At 44.6% G+C, this 27,299-nt stretch overlaps 2 protein-coding genes across 4 annotated transcripts; both read right to left on the bottom strand.

The window, feature by feature from the left end:
* Positions 1-652: 652 nt before the first annotated feature.
* YWHAH (tyrosine 3-monooxygenase/tryptophan 5-monooxygenase activation protein eta) lies at positions 653-7,896 on the bottom strand. The gene is made up of 2 exons (XM_053994199.1): positions 7,524-7,896; positions 653-2,072 (listed from the first exon to the last, which is right to left on the bottom strand). The coding sequence occupies exons 1-2, from the start codon at positions 7,608-7,610 to the stop codon at positions 1,416-1,418; spliced, it is 744 nt and encodes a 247-aa protein (XP_053850174.1). The 5' UTR covers positions 7,611-7,896; the 3' UTR covers positions 653-1,415.
* A 7,288-nt stretch (positions 7,897-15,184) lies between these two features.
* ANHX (anomalous homeobox) lies at positions 15,185-26,046 on the bottom strand. 3 transcript variants are annotated; one of them, XM_053994239.1, is made up of 9 exons: positions 25,657-26,046; positions 24,915-25,039; positions 24,568-24,691; positions 23,504-23,690; positions 22,889-23,021; positions 22,338-22,639; positions 21,491-21,635; positions 18,043-18,130; positions 15,185-16,103 (listed from the first exon to the last, which is right to left on the bottom strand). In XM_053994239.1, exons 1-9 carry the CDS (start codon positions 25,909-25,911, stop codon positions 16,011-16,013), a joined length of 1,452 nt encoding a protein of 483 aa, XP_053850214.1. In that variant the 5' UTR covers positions 25,912-26,046; the 3' UTR covers positions 15,185-16,010. The 3 variants fall into 3 exon arrangements, with proteins under 3 accessions (XP_053850214.1, XP_053850215.1, XP_053850213.1); XM_053994240.1 differs by lacking the exon at positions 21,491-21,635; XM_053994238.1 differs by lacking the exon at positions 15,185-16,103 and having other exon boundaries at positions 17,932-18,130.
* Between the last annotated feature and the right edge of the window lie 1,253 nt (positions 26,047-27,299).

Raw genomic sequence — 27,299 nt, 5'->3', positions numbered from 1 at the left:
TAATTAAAAACTACCAGTTCTGATAAATGAGAACTTACATGACCTTTGAGCTAGCTCAGGTGCCAGTGGCAGTCTGGATACAGCTAACTTCTCCTGCTTCTGGGACATACCATGACAGAAGTGTCTACAGCACCAATAAAGGTACATGTACTCTAACTGTTGGGAGAAAACAAAAACAGTGTTAAGTTTGTGGACTAGATTTAAGTGAGGTAAATAGAGAAAGGCAGTCTTCAGCAACAAGTATTGCTTCTGTTTGAAGCAGGTAAATATGAAATAGCTACTGGGGTATGCACATATAAAGCTGATTTGGTGATCAGCACTTCAGAGAAAGAGCTTAGAAGTTGCAAACACAAGTCTCTGCATTGATAGGGTAAGTTATGTGCTTCACAACTGTTCAGCAGCTCTTGTACTGAGCAAACAACTAAATATACCACCCTGGGAAACTCCACATGAATAGAGATGACCCCCAGTGCAGGTGCTTTTGGGTTTTGTGGGTTTGGGTTTTCCTTCTTACAGCACATTATGTTGTGTTTTTGTGTTGTTTAGCATGTGTCAACTTCTCATTAAACTTTTGATTAAAAATGTTTTAACCCATCAGTGACGTGTTAGATAACTCTATCTCTGCTCTGAACAAAAGACAGGACAGCTCATGTAGAGATAACATCCCTGAAGCAGCATTTTATTTTATTCATTTAATTCCAAAACATTTAATTTAGAAGTCTGGCTTCCCAGTCATCCATCTTAACATGGGCAAATATTGACATAGAGTTGTCAGAATACACAGACAACTAAACAGCCAAAGAGTTTACAAAAAATAAATTCATGATTCTTCAAAACAACTGCAAAAGGTTACAAGTATCAAAACTCTTAGGTAGATGCACTGCATTTAAAGAAACTGTGCACATAAGTTAGAGGCAAAAAAACCAAATTGCTACTGAAACCTCACATTTCAAACAGTTTATTGTAAACTGATGAACAGAGTTGTCATTTCACATCAGCTTAACTGTTTTGACTGAAAAAAATTTGGGGTGGCTAATTTACTTTGCATGCACAAAATGTACTGCTTAACAGAACTGTCAGCTCATTTCAAACTGAAAACTTTAGCTGGAATCTTGTTATCCTCAATCACTTTCCATTCTTCTTTCCCATATTTTCCAATCAACAGGCAAACTAAAAATGCCTCCTTCTGCACTGCTCAAGTGCAACTAAGATAAATAGGGCCAATAAACCAATCAATCCATCAATGCCCATGAAGACTCATCTGAAACTGCTTCTTGATAAAGTGGACAGCAGATCTGAACAGCTGTACAATACAGATATGCTTAGCACTAGATATTTAGTGTGACTGTGGCAAGGAAATATTGGTGATGATGGGGATGGCCAAGTGGATGAAAGAGGGATCAGAGGAAAGCTTATTAATTATTGCCCTCTCCTGCTTCTTCATCCTGCTGATCACTCGTCCAGAGAGTGAGGTTATCTCGAAGTAACTGCATGATGAGAGTGGAGTCCTTGTAGGAATCCTCATTTAGTGTGTCCAGCTCTGCTATGGCATCATCAAAGGCTTGTTTGGCTAAAAGGCAGGCCTGCTCAGGGGCATTCTGGATTTCATAGTAGAACACTGAGAAATTGAGTGCCAGCCCAAGCCTAATGGGGTGAGTGGGCTGCATGTGCTCTTTGCTGATTTCAAAAGCCTCTTTATAGGCAGCTTCTGAGGCTTCCACGACACTGTTCTTCTTCTCTCCAGCAGCAACTTCTGCCAAATAGCGGTAGTAATCCCCCTTCATTTTCAGGTAAAAGACCTTGCTCTCATACTGGAAGTCATTGCAGTTCTTGATCAAGTATTTATCTAGGAGAGCCAAAACATCATTGCAGACTGTCTCGAGCTCCTTTTCTATCTTCTCCCTATAGGCTTTAACCTTCTCCAGCTTCTTCTCATTCCCATCTGCCATAGTCTTCTGCTCTATGCTGCTGATGACGCGCCAGGAGGACCGTCTAGCTCCGACTACATTCTTGTAGGCTACAGACAGCAGGTTTCTATCCTCATTTGAGAGGGGCTCATTCAGCTCAGTTACCTGAAAATACAGACAAAGAGCAAATTTAAAGGGTTTGCCTTAGAGAAGAGTGTGCAAACTTCCTTCAATACTTTCATCATGAAGTGCAAGATTCAAAATTTCTTCTAGAACGCAAAATTCCTTCTAGACAGGAGTAACTTTGTAACATTGAAAGTTTAAACTGTTCTGCAGTCAGGACTTAAAAGAGAGAAATCCCCATAGTTTTGAAGCAATAGAAGGGGTATTTAGAAGCCATTGCAAAGAACATTCACTGAATAAAACTGAGTCAAACTTGTGTAACGGAGAAGCAATCACAGAGGAAGTCTCAGGTTTTTCAGGAAGTCTGCTGTAATTATACAGACTTCACACTTAGTGATGAACTTAAATATACCTAGAACACCAGTTTTTTGAATCTGGAGCACAGCAGCGACACTGGAAGCTGATGCAATTCTCCCATTTCTGTGTCTCCTGCTGCTTGCTTCCATTTGACAGCAGAGATGGAAGCGCTGCAGTCATTAAGCTCTGCACAGCACAAATGGAATTAGTGTTTCATGGTATCTTTCAGACACATAGTGAGTGATTATACAGTGTAATACAAATTTACCCTGATTTCTGCTAAGTGGCTGCAGACAAATTCCAGAGATAGGACGTGAAAGAAATTGCATAGAAATAGGACAGCAAATCAGAAATGAAGCCATGATCAACTTTGAACTGCTACTTCAAAAAGCTGAGATAGAAGGATAATACTTCTAATACTGTATATTTAGGCCTATTTCACTTGATGATTTAATTCAGGCTATCAGACTCATGGTCACTTGAAATCGTTCTATTTTTTAAAATGTATACGCATTAAATTAAACTCAAAGGAATTAGGATGAAAAATGTAACTCCTCTACCTTAAGCATATTGCTTTAAAAGTAGTCACTAGAATGCGAAGGATATTTAATTTGGTGTGAAAATAAACTTGTCCTTGCTCAGACACTGTTAAAATCATTAACTATTTCTTTTTAAAAACGTGCACATTTACACTGCTTTACAGGCACCAGAGTGTTCACAGCCAAATACTTACATACTACAAACAATCAAGTCACAAATATTTACACTATTCTGAGACTGCTGGTGTAGGCAGTGAACTTTTTAACAAATGTGCTTATTTCCAGATCCAAAAAAATACTTTACATGAATTATAAACTCTTACAGTTAGAGAGAACTTACTTTCAAATTTAGGTTTTGTTCTTAAAATGTATTAAGTCAATTAGTTTTATCTCCAAAATGACTTTTCCACAGTTCAGGAACCTGAACTCCCATAATTCACAGCTCTGCTTGTCCTAATAGAATTAGAGGCAGCCTATAGAGGATGAAAAATGCACAAGAATAAACTCTGATGACATCTTCAGAATCTTCATCATAGCTCCCAATCAATATTTTCCTCAACAATCTCCACAACCTACCTGAATCTTCTCTAGCAAATATATTAACAGTTTCACTGTTTAGTGACCAAAATGGGAGCATATAAAAGGAATCCTGATATAACCCTGGAACTCCTAACTCCACATGCTAATGAGTGTGGCAGTACTCCATCAGCTCAGAAATTACTTCTGTGTGTGGTCCCACATAGGCCATACACCAAGCTGAGCTCCTTTCACACAGAAAACAATGGAAAACACCCCAAAGTGAATGTTCCACAATGGAGAGCAGATCCATGACCTGACCCAGGTCAGTGGCCTGTGATTATATGGTTCTGTCAGCCAGAGCACATCACTCAGCTAGAGCCAGTTCTGAACCAAAATGCAAAAATGACTGTACCTGAGCCAGTACAAAGTCACGTTAAATTAATAAAACTTGTCTGATACAAAGTTATGCAGTCCATCATTGGGGAACAAATAGAAATCAGACTAATGAATTTAAATCAGATCAACTTCTTGTAACATGAGGTTTCAGAGCTCTATACCAAGAACTGGAAGTTCATAGCTACAGGTGCCCCAGAGAAGGCCATGAGGAAGTCATCTCCCAGCAGGGGAGAGCACTGCTTACATTAAAGACAACTCATTCCCCTCTGCTACACAAACAACACTGCATTAACCCCAAACCAGACACTCAGGGATAGGTACTGAAAATATAGAATATCCCACACTTTTAAAGTCCAGTTATATATACAGATAAAGCCTACATAACAAACTAAACCTCAAGCTATTTTGTTTCAAAAACTTTAGTTCAATACTTAAATTTATTTCATGATGTAGTATTTCTCACATGACTAATTTTAAAATTCTGTATCTCAGATCACCCACGTTACCAATTTTAAAAAGTAAATTATTTTTTACCACTATGTAGCTATATTGGAAAAGCAACATAAATCAATAGAGGTCCTAAGCACTACTTCTTAGGATTAATACTGTCCAAAAACCAAAAGGCTTACACAGCTACAATTTTTCACGGTTTCTGGAATTATCTAAACCAAAGGGTACTCAATGCTGTAATCTCAGGATGCTGAAACATTTGTTGCATCAACTGAGAACCTTTCACACTTACACCCAAAGCATCTTTCTCCAGTGTGTTGAGAAGCAATTCTGTACCTACCGTGTAAGCTTTATTTGAAACAGCTGGAATCCTGGAGCAGCATTTAATGCAATGGGAATACCATGCCCCATGGAAGAATGCCATTTAAATATGACTGTATTTGCTATTAAAATGACTTTAATAGTTACAAATTACTGGGTTTAGTAAACTAAACCCAATTATTTGTAACAGCAACTATTTCATTTTCCTCTCCTGTTTACACATTACAATTGAAAATACTGGAATTCTTCCATTTAAAAAAAAAGTTTTCAACAACAAAAATTTGTATTGAGCAGTAAATTCCTAAGCTACAACTGCTACTTGATCTAGCTTCTTTCTTTATAGAAGAATTGATGGGAATAAAAAATAAATGTTTCTCCAGCTTTATACTGACAGATGAAACGGCAGTCTTGTCATTCTCCAGTGGCAGAGTCAAAAATCAGGCAAATACACTTTCACTAAAACAAGCATTTGTTACTTTATGTTTCTGAAGTAACTACCATGCTGTTGGCTAAATTCTGTATTGTAAAGTGTAATAATATCTAAAACTGAAATTAATTGTTCAGATTTCAGTTTACACTGAAAGCACACTACTTTCATATAGCATCTTTAAAAAGTATCAGATGTGTAACAATCAGAGATTTTGTAAAAAAAAAATAAAATAAACTTTTCAAATCAAGATATCCTGGAGAATAGATTTCTGAATTAGAATACTGATTTCCTTCCTTTTGGAGGAAATCTAAATTCTCTGGATTGTAAGATTACTTCAGTATTAACCTCTATATGGATTAAAAGGTCTCTGAATTATCTCTCAGTTATTTGCAGTCACTGAAACAGAAGTATGAACTGTGAGGACAGCCAGCCCTCAGAGCATTCCACAGATTATGCTCAGACCTTCAAAATCAACTTCAACACTGAAGAGCATTCTGGAAATTGCTGTGTTGGAGTGAACATCTGTGAAAGCCAAATAACCAACAGATGCTACATCACAGATATGCAACAGTATATGAACAGCTCTAAGTAAGGGAACTGTTGCTTTTAAGCTCAGATTGCATTTTGTATTTCAAGACTCCACTTACTTACAAAGTGTTCTCGAGCTCCCAATTACATGATCACACAACGGATTTGCGAGCAGAAGTGGCAGTACAGATGAGAACACCACAGCTCCAGGTGAATCAAAATTTGCATCACAATTAGAACAGTTTGAAGACAATTAGACATACACACTAGTTGTAAGTACTTTATTTACACATTTCCTGAAGCAAAGCAACTGTGTTCTCATGGTTTCACATGTGCCCAGAGACCATACATACACTGTAGGTCTGCAGTTCTTTGAGACATATAAAGCTTCCTACTAGCAACAACTAGAAATTGTCTTCTTGAGCAGTGTATTTTAGCGGGTTCTCTATTTCATCTTTTAAAATTACCAACTGAAAGAAGAGCTGTTACCATTACATTATTTGTATCAAGAACTCTAGGGATAGAATTGTAAATACACCTTATTTTAACATCTTGTGGCTCTGGTATTGAGATAAAAGTATCACTGTTTTAGAACTGGACTGGTTGTAATATTTATTATAACATAATAGCATAAAAGCAGCAAAATTAGTGTCTTTTTACTGCCCTCATTTAAGGGAGGTGTCATTCTTACAACAAAAATGTAGACTCCATTTGAAGCTGCTCTTTTTCAAACTAAAATCATCTCGTGCCTTCAAACAGCAGAACTCAGAGAGAAACAGTTCCTCTTGGGGCCTTTGGTGTTCACAGAGGACAGATCAGCAAGAACAAACCAATTGTAAACTGATATGGAAAGACACTGCTAAGCATCCAGTGGCACTAACATTACCCATAATATTCGGATCGTGTGAATGCTTTGTTTTCAAAAAAGGGATTAGACATAATAGGTTTGATCATTCTACAATTTTATTATGCATCGGTACAATCAGATCAGTACAAATAATTTTCATTGCTTGGTTCTGAAAGGACCAAAGTTGCAAACGTAACATTGTTTAAACACATTTCAGTATTCAACAGGGTACGGAATGCACTGAGAAACTGTTACCCTACAAAGAAGAGGCAAAAAGGCAACGTTAAAGCTCGGGAAATGCTCCTGGAACAGGGGGTAGCTTTCACACCTGGACGCAGCTACTATCTTTGATAGTGAGTGGTGCTAGTGAGTGAGACCTCTATTCGTGTCTTTTACGGCGAGGCAAAAGAAACGTCTAGAAGAGGAAGGGGCTCCTCTCGCTGTATCCCCAGACAGCCCCCGCCGCAGTGCCCATCCCACAGGACCAGCGCCCCCAAACGCTGGCGGATGCCCAGAAGGGGAGATGCACCCCAAGGTGAAACCCACCACCCCGTCGGGGTGGAAGGGAGGTGGGCGAGGATGGGCCCCAAGTGTAACAGAGAAGGAATGCACAGCGTTCCCGCCGCGAGGAGAGGCGGGCGGCATTCAAATGGCCGCACTGCGAGCCCGATTGGCGCGGTGGGGAGACGGAGAGGAGGGCATGGGGACAGCCACACCCCCGGGGCAGGGACAGCCGGGGAGCGGGAGGGCTGCGAGACAGCCTTTACGGGGGAACGGGGAGAATGGGGGGGGAAGGAAACAGATTTTGAAAGGGGGTCCTAGGTCCGGTTTGGACCGGCTACTCTTTGTCTCATCTCTGCCGAAGGCAGGTAGTACTGGGCACCGCCCCACACGGCGGCGAGGTGTCCCGGCGGGATGGTCTGGCTCCTGCTCCCGCCCTCCTTTCTTCACCGCGACGGGTGGGACCCGGCGGCTCGCATCCTCCCCGGACCCAACCCCGCCTCGGACCAGCCCGCACTTCCTTTCCCTCCCTCCCCCGCCACTACTCCCCTACACACACCTCCCCGAGTACGCCCCACGGCCGCCACGCTACCGGCCCCACTCACCGACTTCATGGCCGAGGCCATGTCATCGTATCTCTCCGCCTGCTCGGCCAGGCGGGCTCTCTGCAGCAGCTGCTCTCGGTCCCCCATGGCCGCTTCCGTGGTGGCTGCCGGGCTGGGCTGGGCTCTGCGCGCCCCTGAGAGAGAGCGGAAGGCGGGCGGGGATGTGCGGCTGGGCGCGCACGGGTGGCGGGAGCAGGAACCGTAAGCGGAGCCGCCCGCTGGGCTGTGCCGGGCTGAGCTGGGCTGAGCCGGGCTGAGCTGAGCCGGGCTGAGCTGTGCTGGCCGCCGCTCCCTCGCCCGCCGGCCGCGCTCCCGGACCGACCGCGGCGTGTGCGGCTCGGAGCCTCGCGCTGCTGCCGCCGCCCGCGCCTGCGCGCCGGGAAGGCAACGAGGGGGCGGAGCCGCGGTGCTGCAGGGGAGGGGAGGGGGCGCCGCTCCCCCGCGCTCTATTTCTAGGTGACGTCACTTGCTATAAATAGCCATCGCGGGGCGCCGGCCGCGGGCCGCGCGTGCGCGCTGGGAGTGCTGCATTTTCCTGCTGCAAAGGTGGAGGTGGGCGGGGGGCGCGGGCACTGCGGGACGGGGCACGGGACGGGCTTGGACACCGCCGCCGCCTCCGCCTCGCCAGCCCTGCCGGGCCTCGGCAGGGGCGCGGGCGGGACACGGCTGTCTGACCACGGGTCGGGGTGACCACGCTCCGCGTTCACGTGTGCGACCCTGCCCAGCCCATGGCTGCTTTGTGCGGCCGCAGCCTGCGGTAGTGGCACGGTTGTGCCTCTTTCGGGGAAATAAGAGTATCTCGCATCCCGGCTGCCTTGAAACAGCCCGAGTTGTGGGGGTGGTACCACGGACCAATTCTACTACCTTACCTAAGAGATGCAGCTAAATTCAATTTTACTACGTATTTTAATGTGTAATAGTCAAGCTCCTCTTTCATAGATTGATAGACTACCATTCTTACATAAAAATGATCTCAAGGTAAGAACCTTGCACAAACAACGAACTGCTGCTGGTGACCACAGAAACGCTGGGAGGCACGTTACTCATCTCTTACAATAAATCATAGATTAACTTTTCCCATTCAACCCTGGCCAGCATTTAAACATGCCTGCACCGCTGAAGGTACGGGGAGCTGCTGTGCAGCTGAGTGAAAGGTTCGCTCACCAGCAGAGAGCTCAGCACCAGAGCACCTGTGGCAATTGAAGCTCACATCTGTCCTCACCCCCAAAGACAAGGAAAGGCAGTCCATTAGCACACCCGGGAAGCAGGGACACGGCTGCTCTCGCTCCTCCCGATGCTCTCCACTACCCTCGGTACTCTCACACTACTTCAAATGAGTCAATGCAATCCCTTGTGTCAGACAAAAGTTTTTAGCCTTAACTCTAATGCTGCTGGCTTTTGTGCATTAAACCCTAATGCCAGTTAAAATAAACGCTGCCGTTTTTAAAGGGATTAGATGAATATTGCTGTCTTGTTAAAAGACATAAATAAATATGACAAATAAGAATAAACTATAGTTATATGCAATAAGGCATGAAAGATAAAACTTAGCAAGTTATAAACTGATTGCCAGAACATTCTGGAAACAGCCCTTGCAGTAGTGTGAAGCACATACACCACTATGCATGCATCCCAGCAAGCCAAATGTGGCTTTTTCCTACTGGGATTTTGTTTTCACTGTTTCTAAGAGAAGGCAGTGACATCCAAAACCTGAACAGAATGGATCCCAAGCATCAGTTCAATTTATTATCACAATTATTTTAAAATTTGCATTAATTTTACCTTAGAATAAATGTTTAGGTATAGACAGCAAAGATGTGATTTTGAAAATATATCATTCCATGAAAAAATACAAATTTTAATGCATCTGACCCTTAGGCAAGAGTAGTGATAGATGTGCCAATCCTCCTTGCCTAGCTCACTTCAGTTGGGAACCTTTGCAGTTGTAATAATTTCTCAGTAGAAATTAGTCAGTTTGCAAAGCATTCCAACAGCTCTGAAAATATGTAGGGTTTACCAGCAGCTTTCTAGTCTTGTACAGCAGCTTCAGACTCCCCAGGGAAATGGATTACAAAGTATTTTTAAAATGAGTTATTCACCCACTGAACCAATCTGCATTAATCTGCCAAATATATGTGGATATATCTACATATGCACAAAACATTCTCATTAAATGCTTTGATTTCCTTAATTGAGGCTTCTGTAAAACAGCTATTTCTCAGTCTAAAGCATCTCAAAAATTCCTAACCTTGAATCTACGAGGTCATGTGTAACCTCACTGCTCTAAAACCAGATACACGTCTAAAATCAACAGTTTCAAGAAAAAGTGCTAAAACAAGGCAATGTTGTGTGCAGCATTTCCACAGTCTGACTGTAACCTAAAGAAAGGGAAGAGATTGCATTTCACATTCAAGGTCTGGGGGAGAGTACCTATATTCTCCTGTGCATAGAGTGCCTAGTGCTCTGGATCTTCATCCTCAGTAGTGGCTCCACATTTCCACAGAGGTACAAATAAACAGAAATTAGAGCTCACACAGTGAGTTTTATAATCTTCTACAATATTTATGAGTCACAATGTCTTAAAACAAAAATGGAAAGAAAAGGAAAAATCAGCAGGTCTTTTATTAGAGTGCCGAATGGGGTGTAAGCAGTGCCTGACTGTGGTTCCCCTGCTGAGCTCAGATGCCAGGCATCATTCCATGATTCCCATCAAAGCTCAGGAATACTGCTCCCATGAGGCAGGACTGAGAATTGTTCGCAAAGTGACCACACCCAGCAAGAATTTGTAGATGGAGAAATTTATGGCGCTGAAAATTGCACTATGACCTAAGGCAGTGGCTCTGCTCCACAGGCATATCTGATTATTGGACAGCACCCATGTTCCATAAATAGCTTCTGCTGAAATGCCATTCCAGTTCAGTGCTCACTCGCACAGGGGCACTGGGGACACCACAGCTGTCTCAGAGGGTGTCTCCCCAGTGCTGATGTTTAGCTGCAGGGACACGGGTGAAGAGGCAACACCACAAGGAAACCACCGTGTGCCAGTCCCAGGCTTTCACCACAGTGGAAAACTTCCCCTTTTGTTGTCCTGGAAGCACTGAGGGAGCACACGCATTTTCTCTTTCTGAGAGTCATGGAACTACAGCAGTGCTGCTACAAAGTTCCTGCCACTAACATCCTCCTGACCCCTGGAGAAAATTATCTTCCCTTTCCTTTCTGCAGCAAGGAAATGTTTTATTTAGGGAACTGCTAAATGATGAAAGTCTTGGGGACAAGATACTGAAAAACAGGGAGAGAAAAGAGAAACCACCCACTGGTGGGGGAGGTTAACCAGCTTCCACATAACAGCAAATGAAGTAGAGACAACTGTGGAAGAGAAAGAGATGGAGTTTGTTAACATCTGTCTTGGAAATATTTGTGACTGGCCCTTACATGGAGTATGATGCTCAGATAGTGCTGTAAGGACAAATTCTTCCAGAGGCTTAGAACTATCTGCAATTTTTATTGTTAGAATTCTAGCAGCACATTCCCCCAGTAAAGTGAGATAAATGTACATCAGGAGGATAGATGGTGTAACCAGCGACAAGATCAGAGCACGAGATAGCAGTGGGTGTAGCTGTAGTGTGATGATTCTCTCCCAAACCACAAGGGACTGTAATTTCAGTGACATACTTCTAGCCAAGCCATACACCACAGTTTAACAAGCCTCGAGGCTGTCACAGTGTGTGAAAATATTCTACTCTTTGTCATATTTCAATTTCATATTAATCTTGAATCACTCTCACAGAACCTCCCTCATAACTCAAGGGTAAATCCTAGAATGAAGAAAGATGACACTGCCTGAGCGCTGCTCAGCAGCAGCAACAGGGCTCATGCCATGCATTGTGGTGAAGTACATTGTGTATCTATTAACCTACATGGGAAGAACTTTAAAACAGAAGGGTACTGATTTGTACAAAACCTGAGAAGCTCTTGCTCCCTCATGGGAAAGGGTAGGTCTGTACCCCAAAGCCTATTTGGGATCACTGCAGTGTATTTAATACCATTCAGTATTCACACACAGTAGCCTTTTGCATGTTCAAAATCCTGTGCAGACACAAGCTGATAAACCCTCAGAACTCTCTGGCAAAATGTGCTATCTTCCAGCACCTGCTCATTTCAGAGTCCAGTGAGGAAACAGCACTATATCTGAATAAAAGATGATGGCAGTTTTTCCTTGCCAGAATGATTCAGGGATATGCACAGGGGGTTGTCAAGCATGCTCAGTTGTGGGGGTTCCTTTAAGTGGCGAGAACACAGTAGCTAATTGAAAGCAGCTTTAACTCCTCATGAGCTCACTCCTCAGACTACGATGTTTGCTAGTCCTGCCCAGGTAGAAGAATGCAGTTTTACTCTTTATATAATGTGGGGAAAGTAACCAGAATTCACAGGCTTCAACAGGAAAACATGAAAAAGCCTGCTTATCAGTAGCTGCCACCAGAGCACCATTTTGAAAAGAGGCTCTACAGGTAAGAGGAAAAAGAAACAACCTGTGTTAAGAAAATACTGGAAATAAAAGAACAATATGAACACAAAATAACTCAATCCTACGATTTCTGGAACCTCCCCAAAAGACACCTCATGCTGAGCATAAACAATTAAGGACTCCGCATCAACAGCCACATTTAAAAAATAAGACCAGATCTGTCTTAACAACTGAATTTTTACTGCCCTTCAACCTTTACCAAAGTGGATTAGTTTGACTTAGAACTGGATTAAATCCCACTGAAAATGATTGATCTGAAACAATGACCTTTCACTGTAGAACATAACATGAAAGACTTTGGGGATAAGACTAATGAAGTGCAGAGATAAAACAAAATGCCTTTGCCGACATTTTCAAAAGTGGCCTCTTATTCTGGGTGCCCTACTTGAGTCACTGCACAGTGTTCGTTTCCTCTAAAATGAGGCCCCAAGAAAGGTGAGCCAGGCATCCAGAAGGAGAGACTGCCTGAAAACACTTTTTTGCAGCTGTGTCTCCCAGCATTTGTCCCGAGTGGGTGTTGGATGCACCAGTGACTGTGACAGTAAGCAGAACTGCCAAAGGGACTGCAAGCAGGAAAAGCTGCTGCTCACATCCTCCATCCCCTGTAGCAATGACATGGATTTGTTCAGGGAAGTTTTCATGGCAGCTGCTGTGCAGGACCTCCACACAGCCATTTCCACAGCACACTTCCAGGGCAGAACCACCCTCAGCCCCTGACCTTGCCAGGCTCAGGGCTGTCTGCTGAACTGCCAAGAGAAAAGCCACCTGTAGCAGCAGCGCTGGAAAACATGGATGCTGCCTATTGGGAAAGTGTTCCTCTCACCTCAGGGAGGGTCAAGTAACAGAACTTCTGAAAGTGCTCCTAGATTTCCATCCCCTTTCTGTGACCAATCAACACATACAGGCACTGTACTTTGGGCCCTTACATGCATTTTAAGATAAAAATAACTTCGGGTTTTTTTTCTATCTAGGGCAAGCTCCTTCCTTTGCTAGGCCAAGCCATGTGGAGGAGGAGGAATGACAACAGCAGGTACAGCACATTCAGCTCAGGGCAGGTCAGCCACGTGCTCAGCGTGCTTCCAAGTACAGCTCCAAGGAAGAACAACATAAACACATCCAGAGCTTGCTACAGATGGTAGGATAGGGAAAGCAGAACATGATGGGGACACAAATCACATCTAGGAAACCAGAACGAGGTAAGACACAAATTGAACAAATTGCTACCCCAGTGTGAATACAATGGAAAGAACTCCACTAGGCTCTCCTTGAAAGACTAACTCCAGCCAGGAGCACAGGCAGAGGTCATAAGCAGTACTGGCATTCAGCCAGATTCACTTGTTCTCTTCCCCTACTGCATGGCCAGGCACCCCCTCTGTTCTGGCTCATGGATGGGGAAGCAGCACCCCACCCCTGAATCCTGCTCAGCCCCCTGGAACCCAGCATGGCCAAGTCCTGTGAGATCATCTGCAGGCACCACTTGCAAATTCCTGTCCAAATGCAATTAGCTCCTCAAAAGTGCTTTGTGCAGGTTCAATATCTAGGTGACATGGGGCTATAGTGGGCCAAAATACACTGTACTTCAACCACTTGAATTTACATCTCTTAAAGGGAAATACTTTAATTTTTTTGATTTTACATATCAAACTTTGAATTGTCTAACATTAATTTACAGAAAAGTAATAAGTTATTTCACCTGGGAAAAGACCTAGAAAATTCAGTTGTCCTCCAGAGAGCAACTGTACCAAATTCAGAAATTAAATTCATTAAGTATAAGAGAAAAGGCCTTAATTCTGCTTTAGCTGAAAATACTTTTTCAGATTTAAGTTTGGAAAAGAGACTTGTTGTTCTAGCACTCCTGAGGAATTTTGTGAATTGAGCCTCTTCTTTTTAACTAAAAACTCAAAACAATTGTGTTCTTGGAACTATTTTTAAAACTTACAAGGTCTTAGGACACTGGTGTTGTTAATGTGGTAGAACAAAGGTCACTTATATGCCATGCCAAAATACCTGCATTCCCTAGCACGGGTTGCTTCCTTAGAAAAGAACCTACATAGAATGACAGCTATCTAAAATTTCTATAAAGGCAATGCTAATCTAATATTATCTCTCCTGACAGGAAACAGAACTAAGTATTTGAAAGGAACTGAAAATATATCTCATTGTAAGAGAGGTGTCATTCCTCTTTACTCCAATACATCTTCAACAGCAGGGAAGTGTAACCTCCCTGGCTTTCATTCACATGTATCATGTACCATGTATCACTGGCTGCCTAAATCAGAGTCATTGTAGTGACATGTCATCAGCAGGGATGAAAATTAAAGTACCTTATTTAGGATCTCAGACAGCAGCCCAGCAAGATCCAGTGGGAATTTTGCTATGGGGCTGCTGCCTCTGTACGGAGCCGCGTCGCTGGCAGGCTCCTGACCGTGTCGCGTCTCCGTTCCAGCGCAGAAGGGACGGTGACAGCGCCTGGAGAAGGGGTTTGCAGGAGGCGCGGCCGCGGCGGCGGCCCCGGTGCATCGCCCTCCCCTCAGGGCTCCCGCCGCTCCCTCAGCCTCAGTGCCCCCGCCCCGCGCGCCTCCTGAGGAGCCGCGCGCGCCCCGCTGTTGCTATGGCTCGGCGGGAGGCGGCAGCCAATCAGAGCGCGGCAGGATATATCTGTCGCTGTTGCCAACGGCCGCGAACCAATGGGAAGGCGGCGGCGCGCGGCCCGAGGGCCAATGGAAAGGCGGCGGCGGGCGGCGGGAACAGCCCCGGGCGGAGGGGAGTGGGCGGGCGGTGGCCGGGCTGTGAGGGCAGGGCGGGCTCGTCCCTCACGGGTGTTCGTGCGGGCCTTACAAGCCCGGCATCTTTGTTCCCTGTAGAAATGCCCGGATTCACTCACGGCCCGGCTGTTTACGGCAATAAACAATAACGTGTGTGACCTTTCCAAGCACCGCTGTTCCAAACACAAACAAGAAAGGGGTTATTCCTAGTGGGAGCCACCAAAATAATGGAGGCTTCAGGCTCTCAGCACCCGCAAGTGTTCCCAGGGCAGCTGGTCCTGCGTTGTAATACATAATTGCCATGTGAAAGTTATCACTTCACATCCTTACCTTGAAAGAAATGAACTCTGGAGAAACAGTAAGTGAAAATCTTTACTTAAAAACTTTGTAACAAAAGGTAAGGGAGGCGTCTTCTTCCTCTATCTCTAGGCTAGACGTTTGGCAATGGGGACCCATTATACAATACAGATTTTTTTAAAAACAGTAACACTTCAAGAAAATACCAAAAAACCCCACCCTATAACTTGCAGAAGTAGTTTTAAACCTGCATGAAAGGCCTGACATGCTCCTTCTTGTATTAAACACCAATACAGTGGCATGCCCTAGCACTGAAAATTCTGCCGTGTGTCATTTTGTGTCACCTGTGGCACTACGGAGGATGGAACACTCCAGCAGTTACACCCTGCAGTACAACAGGAAGGCAGGGATAAGAAATAGCAGTATTACCAGCACTTAGCTGAGACCTTATTTTCCAGTCCTGGAAAAAGGTTATCCAATATCCACTGCAAGGCAATGTAACCAAATTTTACTCCTTTGAGCACAGGAGCTTCATTTACCTTCATGATGCAACCAAGGACTCGGATCTGGCCAGTGCTATTATTAGATCTATGTTACTGCCATAGAACCAGTGCCATGATAATTTTAACATTTACAGTGCAGCTTCAGACAGCTCCAGGAAAAACCTACAGTCCACAGTGCACCTTTGCTTTCTTCTATCCTTTGCAAAATTCTTAATAAAACTGTAACTAAACCAAACTTTGTAACCATTGAAAACACCTCCATCCTTCTCCCTCACTCTATTCCTCTCCCTGTCAGACTCCTCTTCTATTTAAAAAAAAAAAAAAAAAAAAAAAAAAAACGAAGCAATGGGGTATTTCCTGGGGAACTGCAGGCACATGGAGTGGCTCTGCAGGCAAGTCACATCCGTCCACTGTCAGAAAACTCACAGAGCAGGCATGCTGCCTGGAACATGTCGTTGGTTAGCGAGTCAACAACTGGATCCTCCACGACCTGAAAGACATGGGAAGGAACCAAAGCCTCACTAGGTATGATTTTAACACAGTTGGTTATTGTGGCAGAGCTCCTTTGGGCAGAGGGCAGCACAAGGTGTGCCATGGCAGGGAATGGCACTGGTCAGGGCTGTGTGCATGAAGCCACAAAGGCCTGCCTCCCCTCCAAGTTCAGGTAGAGTAATCCATCAGTGGGTGTAGAAGTGATGAGCACAATCCATGCCCAATCCAACTCCCAGGAATTCAGAGCAGAGCAATTCCTTTTGCTTTGCCCTAGGCTTTGGCTCCTATAAAAGCCAGTAATTGACAGAGGGTAAGACAGGAATTAAATAATTAAGTGATATCCTGAACAAGGGAGCTCTGCTCAGGGAGAGAAAGAAATATCTCCAAAATTAATTAACTTTTTGTTTGTTTGCTCGCTTTCATTTTATTCTCATTTTGATTCTAACAGGATGCATGACCTACAAAAAAAAAATTTAGTCATGTGGACAAAAAGTTTTTATCTGCACCTCCGTAGTTCAAGCATAGGAGCCAAATATCTGCTTATTCTTGCCACAAGCCCAGAGTAAGTTGATTCAGCAAGAAGCAAAGTGCCCAGGAAGTCTGTAGAATGCTGTAAAATCATTTACCCATTCAAGCTCTTCCTTTTCATAGAGCACACACTAAAATATTGCAAAAACTGCTTTTCTGAATTCTTGAACTGAGTAATTATTACAAAGATTTGAAGATGTCCCATTTGACATCTACAAGCATCACTCAGTATCTTGCTCCCAGCCCACAGTGTACTGAGTGTCATGTTTCTTCACCACTGCAAAAATCAGTGCAAGGATGCAGAACAGCAAGATGAAAACTAGCTAGAGACAGCCTGCTCTGGGAATCTTAGAAAAGGCTCATTCATTATTAATGCCCAAAGCTCTCCTTCTCATCTGGCTTACATTATGGCTGGTAAAAAGGCCACTTTCCAAGATACAGATCTTTATATTGATGCTTTCAGAGGCTCAAAAGAGGTTCTGTTACTGCCCTCAGAGCTGCAGCCACTTCTCATAATGAGGCCAGCAGATATGGGTCCTGCTTTTTGTAATCTCTATTGAAAAGGTTTTCCCCAGCACCTCACACTGAGAGGGAAACAGCAATGGATGCTGACTGACTGTTAGACCAGCACCTGTGAAGCCAAAAAACACATCAGTGTACAGCTTAGATAGGGCTTTCTTGGGTCCTATTTTTAGGTAACAATTCAGAGATGTGCTCCCATCCCCTTGAAAGCACAAGATTTCTAACTTGTATTCTCTACTGCCTTGAAGTCCCCATCAGAAGGCATGCAGACTGCACTCATAGCATGGAACTACCTTCTTTATCCTGGCCAGTAATCCCACTGCTCTGTATACTGCTGTCAGCCATCTCAGAACAGTGCAAAATCCCTTTTCCTCAACAATAACACAGACTTGCAAATGAAAATTACATTAAACATTTTAAGAGATCTGAGAGAACAGAGGCAAATTGCAAAACAGCTTAGGGGGGAGGACTTCAAGCAGCCATCTTTGTGTGATTGTTCTATAGGTGAAAATTTATTGCTGAATTTATTTTATATATATAAATATATATATATAAATTTTCTATAGGTGAAAATTTATTGCTGAAAATTTAAATAATACTTTGGATATGCAGAGGATCTTTTGGCCACCATTTCAATGACATGTTTAGTAAAATTAGGGTCTGACTAGCAATTCAAATAGGAAAAAACAAAACCACCTTTCCTTCTACTATCTGCTGGGTGTTAGCCAGAGAATGCCCAGCTTGCTCTGAACTGGACTTCAGAAGCTATGCTTAGATCAAACATATTTCATACTAAATATGATATGAGATTTCACATCTCCTCTGAGAGAGCTGCAGGGGATCGTGTGTACAGAGCTCCTTTCTCTGAACCTTAGGTGTGTTCTTACCTGGCTTTGTCCCAGGGCTTGGCTTTCTTCCACAGAGGGTGCAGAAACAGGTGGGCACTGAGGCTTGCCAAAAACAGTCTGAGAGGAACTGGAAAAAAAAAAATTGTATTTGTATTTATGCTCTATTTACCACTTACTGTAATGTTTTGAAGCAGGACAAGAGGGGCTGTTGGCAAGACTGTTCATTTGATAGGGTTCTGTTGTCTACACACCTGCCCCATTTCTCAAAATTGTTATGGCCTGAAAATACAGGTTCTGCAGTGCAAAGACTGCCCTGACCAGGAGCAGTGTACAGGGAATCACATCTCAATTTGCAACTTTCCTTCTGCCCCAAAACACTCTCCATAAACAAGGAGGTGTTTACCAAAGCTCCTGGAACATGTTTTAAAAGCGGAGACCTTAAGAGTCAAAATATATGGCTTTAGACAAAGACACAACATTGGCTACACTTCTGCTACGGCTTTCCAAGGCCACCAGTGGAGTCTGGGGACACGGCTGCCCCATCCACACTCCCCTGGAGGCTCTGCCAGCCTCTCAAAACAGATCAGTCTGTGGGCACTGGGTCAAGTAGCAGGCACTGGGTACTCAAGAATGGGGTGTTCTCTCCCATCATCACCAACTCAAAAGTCTCTCTAATGCAACAACAGTGCCCATACCACCACCAGGAATAGCAAGGTGTGAGTGTCCATACGGGCCCAGACAAGAGATGCCCAATAGGAGAGTACAGGAAAAAAGTAGAACCAACAGGATAAGTGTCAAGTTGCCCTTCCTTGGAATGTTCCCCAGGTTCCAGCAACCAGCCTTGGGACTCCTCTGCTGGAAGCTGCATTCAGAGTCACAACTCCTAATGACAAATGAGCTCAACTCCCTCTCCCACCCTCTCAAGAATTTGTTTCATGCTTTTTTACAGCCCACTTACACCGACACACACAGTGCCCTTAGCAACGAGTTCTGCAATTCAGTTATGCAACATGCCAAAAAGTAGCCTCTGTTGGTGGGTTTGGGACTTGCTGCCTGCCTGTGTCAGGATGCTGGGCTGTCCAGAGGGGAGAGCCCAACTGCAGGAGGATTCCCAGCACTCTGATCTGGAATCCCAGAAATGCAAGCAGAAGCTGTAAGCTGCCATGAACATCTCGGCACTGACATTTTCTAAATCAATATGTTGGCTCATAAATGCAGAATGCCTTGCTCCATAGAGCTCAGTGTGCTTTTCTTTCTGAAATGGAAGGCACGAGATTTCCACTCTGCAAGAACCATTAGCTGGGCTACATTCCACCAGTCCCGACTTGCAGAGTGAAGAGGATACACCACCACTCTCTGTAAAGGGGAGCATCTGTTTGGTGTCCCACGGGGACTTCCAGTCCGCTTGCTGGATCAAACCCTCCTCTCAGGCAGCAGAAGCAGATGGAGACAGTCAGCTTCCAGCCTGGTTCCCTCTCACACTCCCACCTCACAGCCCTGTAGATCAGAAGAGGTTTGGACACAGCCCAGGTGTGTAGGAGTGGCTGTAAAAAGCCCATGAAAGAAATCAACAGGAATTGTTCTGATAAGCTTTGAGGCCACATCCTTTCCAGGTGAGCATTTTTAAAAATGAGACAAGCAGATTAAGGGTCCTTTGGCTGACTTGTATCTCTATCCCAGTGCTCAGGAAGCAAGGAGAGCATAACACTGAGTCCACTCCAGATAGGTGATCTTGGCTAAATAGTTTCCTTCTCTTTGTATTACTCTTACCTCTAAAACCAGGATAACATCACTGCCCTGTCCTTCGAGGACAGCAACACTCATTTGCCTTGATCAGACAGTTTGATCTCTTGCCCTCCTGAGTCCCCAGAGGAATGATGCTCATTGCACCATGACTGCTCAAGAGGACTCTGGTAAGAATACTCTTCTCTAATCCCTGACTCTGTTAGAGGGCTCTGCCTTATTATACAGGTGATCCTCACTGACTGAACAGTGATCTTACCCAAGACTACCCACATGAGCTCTCCTGGCTCCCTAGAGAGAAACTGCAAAATGAAATTACAGCCTAAGCATCACTTACTTCTGAAAAAGATTGATGCTCCATAGCATTCATGGAATTTTGAGGAGGTCAAGGTTTTGGGGGGACCTGGACCCAGCCACTAAACAATGTTTACAAATAGGGTTCAAATAACTATGTCCTCAACCAAAAGGTGCCAACAAAGCAGCAAGTCCTGCCCCTCACAGGAATATGATAAAAGGGTGTGTGGATGCCTGGCACACTGACATACCCAACAAGGAGACATTCACCATAGATTTCTTCTACTGGCAGAACATATTTTAAAAATAAACATGATCTCACTCCAGAGTCAGAACATGAAATTTTAAATCGAGCCAAAATATTGCCAGCAAGCCTTGCTGATCTTTCATGATCTTTAGCCACTGCTTAAAACTCTGAATCCTAAAATTCAGCCTGAGGTTTACAATGCCTGACCTGGGTTCTCCCCAGCAATTCAGAGCAAGGAGTCTGACATGAATGTGAACAAGGCACGAGGCCAAGTGAGAAACAGGGGTAAAAGGCAGAAACGTTTTCTGCAGGAAACTGGGGCCAAAGCCTCACCAATCTTAATCTCCAGTGAATCACTGCATTTACTTGTTGTTTAACAAGCCACAAAGCCTTCTGTGCCTCTGCTTCCTCATTTTTAAAGTGGGAATAAAGCTTCTTCTACTTCCCTTTTTGACATACTGACTATGTCATGCTGGCACAAATGCTGGTCAGTGTCAAGCAGAAGGGTTATAAAATGAGGCTGCTGCTCCTGCTCTGTCTTACAGATCAGTAAATTAAAGGAAGCCCATAATGTCTGGCAGTGTTTATTTTTATGTAACATTATGGAAGTTGTATAACATATGGAAAATGGCATGAATTTTTGTTGTTTTGCATTCTCTGAATTTATCTCCATTCCCAGAGAAAACCTGAAATCTGAAACCTTTGTTATAGGTGGAAAACAAAGAGAGAACAGTGCCTGTCTTTCCATCTTCCGATTTGGAAAGCTTGCACTATGGAATAATCTTGTCATGATGTTGTGAAGCTACAAAAACTATTTTAGGATTAAGTACAGGCCCTACCAACCCAGCCCATAGAACCAACAGAACCAGTCCTCACTGGATCAGTACAGGTCATGCTTTTCTGCCAAAACCAAGCAAGTAGTTCAGAAACTGAACCTGCCTAAAAAACAGGGGGTCATATCTTCTCTGATTAGGCTGGTTTAAAATCTCCTTTGTGCCACACACACACGTATACTTAGACAAGATCACCCATGCACAGATATAAATGCTGGCAAAGAAGGATGGACGCAAGGAGAAGCAGTCCCTGGGAATGAGCTGTGTCACTATTTCTGCAACTCTCTTCAACAGGGTATCAAGACATAGCTGGACTCTGCATCATTTTTATTCCTGCCTTTAGGCAGCCCTGTGCTTTCCCTCCTTTTACCTGTGAAGAATAGATCCCAGGGTCCCTAGCTGTCCTCCTCTAAGGATTAAGCTTTCATCCTTTAAATCTGACTGCTGAATGATTCTTTCTGAACTGGCTTCAACACAGCCACCTTGAGGGACTGTGCTCAAGGGAACTCTGATACCTGCCGAAGTAAATGCTCGTATTAAACACAAGTACAGATACAGATAACATGGCCCCAACCTCTGACCCAGCTATTCCTTCTCTCCTTGCTCCACATTCACCAGAGCCTGGGTGAATGGCAGTTACAGCCCTTCCTGCTCTACAGACCTACAGCAAAAGCAAGTGGACATCACTTATGCATCCTATCAAGCCTCTTCTGAAGAACAGGGAGAAGAAAAGAGATGGTGGGAATGCTGAACAAGACTGGACAGGAAAAAGACAAAGAGAAAGAGAGAAAAAATAGCAAGAGGGAGAGGAAAGTGAAAACATGTGCTTGAAGACAAGCACCATGTCACAGTTAAGTTCCCAGACTTTTCTCAGGCAATATCTTAATGATGACAGGCATTAAAAACCCAGAAGCTTGCAAAAGCGCAAGGTAAACAGACAACACCTGGAGGGACTCTCTCAATGGAAACACTAAAAGGAATCCACCACTATCTTATGGAAGTGGTTGCAGGTTAGGGAAAAGAGTAGGTAAGAATGTCTGCTTCAACACCTTAAATCAACAGATTTTCTCACTAAACTATGGAAGTAAAACTCCAAAGCTCCAAATAAGCCCTGCTCTCCTTCATCAGGACACTTAAGTGAGCAAAGGTGTTTACAGCAATGAGAAGAGAAGCTTGGAAAATCTTAAGGTCAACAATCTGGGTGCAGTTTTACTAACCTTCTACACCTGGGGTCCACAGAGAGCCAGAGACTCCTCTGGTGCTGTAAGGGGCCCACCACATGGGCAGCCAATAATTCACAGAGGGAAGGGACTCATAAGAGTTCAGGACAAAGCTCCCCTGCCAGGGGCTGGCAGCAGCCCTGCTCATTGCTTCTCCAGGCAGCAGCACAGGAGAGCCAAAGCAGGTTCCTGGTTCCATCACAGCCTCAGTGCCAAAAGGTACAGGATGTTCACCGCTGTGAGTGGTGAACAAAGCCATGCTTGTTCCAGCTTCATACAGCTCAGGGCTCTGCATACAGCTGCAATGATGGAGAAAATGAATCAGCCAGATACATTGCTTTGCCAAAAGGGACCCCCAGCTAAACCTCTGAAGCCTGCCCTCCACAGCTGGGAGATGAACTGCTCTGACTGGACATGGAACATTTCCATCAGTGGTGGCAAGGCTCCCAAGTGATGTCCCCAAGAAACCGACATAGAAGTCAGTTCCGTGAATAAGTTTAATTGTTGCTTCATTTCTGAACTGTCACTGTAAAGATGCCATACATCACCTGGATTCCAGCATCTTTAAATATGTTCCTTCAGGAGGCTTATACAGAGGTGCAGCTGACTGCTCCCATCCTGGCTCACAGGGCATGTGGGTTATCTCTATTTGCTCAGGGCTGATGCCTGCACGAGATCCATCTGAAAGGTGCAGGCCAGGCAGGTGAAACAATGTTAATGGTTACTCTAAAAGGCAACAAAACAAGTCCAATCTGCCAAATGCAGCGAGATCCCCTGTGTTCCCTGTGACTGAAGTTTGGTCAAGTGTCTGTGGAAGGACATGGAAACACTGGGTTTTCCTGGAGTACACTCCCCTGATTCCAGATTCTGAGAGCTAAAACCTGCTGCTTCCCATGTATTTGCTTTCATTTGGTGCCTCCTTAAAGCCAGGCATCTCTTTTCACCTGTTGTTGTACAGGCGTGAGCAACGTCTGCTCCTCTGGAGTGACAGCCTGGAGCCAAGCAATGAGGCACTCCACTGCAGCAGAGTCCTCCAGCATCCACTTGATCCATCAGCACATAATGCTGTTCTGAAGAAGCAATATCCTTCCCTTCCTGAGGGAATTTAAAATTGATTTTCACCTCTCTGGACCACATCCTGAACCCATTAGGAAGAGACAAACCTGCAGTTTGTGGAGTGTCGGATCCTTTATCCCGTGGCTCATTTCTGTGGGAAGCCAAAGCCCTCTCAGGACATGAACTGTTGAGCTCTTCCATATGAAGGAGGCGGGATTTTTGACGTCGTCGATAATTTGCAAACCAATTATAGACCTGGATTGGCTGCAGGTTCATGGCCCGAGCCAATTCCTCCTGCAAACCCAGGCACAGGGAGAAATCAAAGGAAAAGAAATCACATCCAAATGATCAAGCATTTCCCTTCAGTTCCAAAAGCAGTCCAGCAAAAGACCTTCCAAAGCCAGAGATATTTACTCCCTAGGTCTCCAATAGGCCTAGTGGATCCGATTGAGGACACCATTTTATAAAATCAGAGTTGATAGAAAACACAAATTCCACCCTGCACTCCCAGACAATTTGTTTGCTAAGGAAGCTACTGATATTCTATACTGCTCACCAGATAATGCTCTCACCAAACCATGCTCTTCCCACAGAATGACAGCTTCAAAGAGGCGACATCAAAGTCTGAAGCCCTCACCTAGCAAGGTAGTGATCAACAGTGCTTGTTGATTTAAGTCACACATCTCTTCCATTACAAATCTGTCCCCGTCCAAAGAAGGTAGATCCATGCATACACCAACACAGCCTATTGTGTTATCACATCAAATTACCAGCATTTGAAACGTCAGCACAAAATATGTTCTGGTGAACAAAGTGCAATTTTATATAGGCTGTAACTCAGTCAAGTCAGAACTATTTATCATTGTAATAGAGCTCTGCTGCTGTTTGGCTGCCTATGCGCAATCATTACAAAATTAAAACTGTTAAAAACCCAGTGAGGAATTTATTACCCCTCAACTTTTTGTCCACAGCAAGAGAAATTACTTAGCATGAACCTGATGATTTTTTAAAGAGACATTTATGGAAAGATCAAGTATGAGGAATCCCAGCCCCAATGAGCCATTTGAAAACAAGGATTTAGAAATTAAACCAGTTATAGACTCTTGATCTCAGTGTCCTGCTTTTCTGTGACAAAGAGACTTGATTGGAAGTATCCCTAGCATATCCCTACCCGCTGTTTCTTGTCTGGATTTGCTGTCACCTCTGCAGCAAACTTGTACAGGTGCTGGCGTACTTCTTCTGAATAGTTTCGATTCTTCAAACCTTCAGGACAAAGGGAAATAGGTGGAGGATTCCTGTACACAGGAGAAAATGGGATTAAAAAGGACCCAAAAGGAATAATTCACATTGATGGGAATTTTCTCACATTGCCACAAGTGGTCAAAATACCAAGAAAAACCAAGCTCCAAGAAGTAGCATCTTGAGGTGTAAAACCAGCCCCTATATCTGTAGCCCCTGCATCTGGAAACTACAGAAAAAAAAAAAAAAAAAAATCTTGATTTCCCCACTACGCAGTACCTCTTCCTGCAACGGAATTTCTGCAGTGGTGTCAGAACATCTGTCTGGTGTTTCTCCATAACCCTCTGGTAGTGAATCTCATGCCAAAGTTGCACCAGTTCTTCCTTCTCTTCTGCCTTGCAATACTAAAACAAAACAGTGCGTAAGCAAACCTTTCCAGAGAGTCACTCAGACCATGTATAAAGGAGAAAACCCTCAACAGAAATGTACTCAGGGATTCCTGCTGGTATGACAGAGCTACTAGCATTATCTAAGCATATGGCTCGCTGTACCTTCCCTCATGTACACAGGGAGTTGCCTAATTCCTTCTTTTCCTCTGGTGAAAAGGTCTACATTACCAGATCTAGAGGCAAAAAATCCCTCACCTTGAATGGGACCATCCAACCTTCCTCATATATTCCCACCCTGCCAAGCCCCCTAATCTTGGGTTTCTCAACACTTTTATGTCCTGAGCCCTAAGACTGTGAAAAACTCCAAGAACCACCACAGCAGAACAAAAACCCTGCTACAACCAACCCCATAACGACCCAGTTAACTTTCTCCCCTTGGCTGATTAACTCTAAGTGCCTGCAGTAAAGGCTTTGGCAGGTCAGCAATGTGCACTTATTGCCTTCCATTGCCTTAAACAAGCTGGAAGTGCTCCATCTGCTGCGGTTTAGGTACTTCTGCACTAACAGCTCTAACTGCCGTTTTTCTAACATGGCTTTTTGTTTCCATGAAGAACTGAAGAATACATCCCTACCTCCAGGAGTCTGCAGGCTGCATCATGTTGCCCTTTATGGATATGAACAGACACACAAGCCCGGACAACATGGATGTTAGTAAGAAAATCTCTCTTGTTCTTGCATTCCATCATGGCGTCAACCAGCTTCTCCAGACTAGGAGAAGAGCTCTGGAGCTCCCGGCAAAGCTGTCCTGCTAGATCCAACAGCTTGGTGGGTGGGGGATGCTCATTTTCATTCATCTTTAACATGGCCATGAACTGCTTCATCGTCATGTCCTGTTGGAAGCTTTTTCTATGCAATGCACAAAGTTGTGGTTAGATAAAAACTCTATCTCCTATTTTTAGCTTCTATGGTATGCTTTTGTTTTTTCTTTTTTTTTTAAGGAAAGAAATTCACCGTGCTGTTAAAAGCAGCCTAAGGACCTCAAAATGCTTAAAATAAAACAAGGCCTAAAGAAGCCCTGAAAAGCTAAACACCTGGTTTGCAGTTGAGGAAACTGAGTTCAGAAAGACACATTAAACTTTCCCCAAAACTCGGAGACTAGCTCTAGGGTTTACATCCACTGCTTACAGGTTAAAACTACCACAACATTAAGTCCAGAGACATTCAGATGAAATTAATTTGCTGAAATTTCTCCAAAATGGCACGTGACAGGCCCGGGCAGACCGCAGTTACTGTAAAATGTAAAACCCTCGTCGGGGCTGTTTCTCGCCCGTTTTCCTGGGAAAAGGACGCCGGTGCGATTCCCCGCACCCTTGGGCCAACTCCAGCCCTCCCCCCGGGCAAAACGGGGAGAAGCTGGGAAACAGCTGCGAAGTGCAGGAGCTGCAGGCGGCAGCCCCTTCTGCCACCTCCCGCAGCGAGGCGACGGTCCCTGCAGCCGCCCCGCTCCCGATCCCGGTCCTCACCGTAGCCTCGTTCAGTGTCCAAGCGCTTCCCGGCGCCGAGGGCACTGCGGGGTCAGGTGCGGAGCCGCCGTCGGGCTCCCAGACGCCGCCCAGGCGGGGCTCCGAGGCTGCCCCTGCACTCCACCCCCCGCCCGCTGCAGCTTCGACCGCTGCGTGCACAGGGCTGCCGGAGCGCAGAAGAGATGTAGAACGGTATAGTATAGATCACAGCAAGTTCCTTCCATAGTAGAGAGTATTTTTAAGTCGTTAATGGGGATCAGACAAGCACTGATAATTGTGACACACTTAGAGCAACTGAATGAAGAGGCGCACAGCTCAAACCCACCTTCTATAGGTGGGTGCTGTCTAAAAACAGATGAATCATGCTGACTCAGTTTAGGGGATAAAAATCTGAAGCAGCTACGATTAGCCTTGAATCAGATCTGAACAGCACCGTGAAGGTGTCGGTCGTCCCCTCATTCCAGTTTCCCGAGGACATGTAACAATGAGGAACCATCTCGAAGCGGGAGCCAACAAGCCCCCAGGCACGGCACGGCACTGCCGGCTGTGATCCACCCTAAACCTGCACTTAGATAACCAGCCCGTGCCCACGCCCTGCAAAGACAAAGGCTACAAGCTTGAGTGCAGGCAGCTTCCTCTTGCGGCATGCAGACACGTTCTAAAAACCTGCCCATAACCCTCGGCAGCAACTTGTACTCAGTAGCCCTTGATTTCTCCTTAGGCTTCGGTGCTGGCCTTGCAAGACAGTAACT

This window comes from Vidua macroura, chromosome 18 (genome assembly GCF_024509145.1).
Source record: "Vidua macroura isolate BioBank_ID:100142 chromosome 18, ASM2450914v1, whole genome shotgun sequence".
Taxonomy (NCBI): domain Eukaryota; kingdom Metazoa; phylum Chordata; class Aves; order Passeriformes; family Viduidae; genus Vidua; species Vidua macroura.
Note: the sequence above shows the minus strand (reverse complement) of the source record. Positions and strands in the feature narration are given on the sequence as shown.

Excerpts from the sequence above, each read along its gene's own strand:
- YWHAH (XM_053994199.1), bottom strand. The coding sequence starts at position 7,610 with ATGGGGGACCGAGAGCAGCTGCTGCAGAGAGCCCGCCTGGCCGAGCAG. Across the intron at positions 2,073-7,523 it reads TGGCCTCGGCCATGAAGTCG|GTAACTGAGCTGAATGAGCC; the intron begins GTGAGTGGGGCC and ends CTGTATTTTCAG.
- ANHX (XM_053994238.1), bottom strand. The coding sequence starts at position 25,911 with ATGACGATGAAGCAGTTCATGGCCATGTTAAAGATGAATGAAAATGAG. Across the intron at positions 25,040-25,656 it reads CAGCCTGCAGACTCCTGGAG|TATTGCAAGGCAGAAGAGAA; the intron begins GTAGGGATGTAT and ends GTTTTGTTTTAG. Across the intron at positions 24,692-24,914 it reads AAATTCCGTTGCAGGAAGAG|GAATCCTCCACCTATTTCCC; the intron begins GTACTGCGTAGT and ends TCCTGTGTACAG.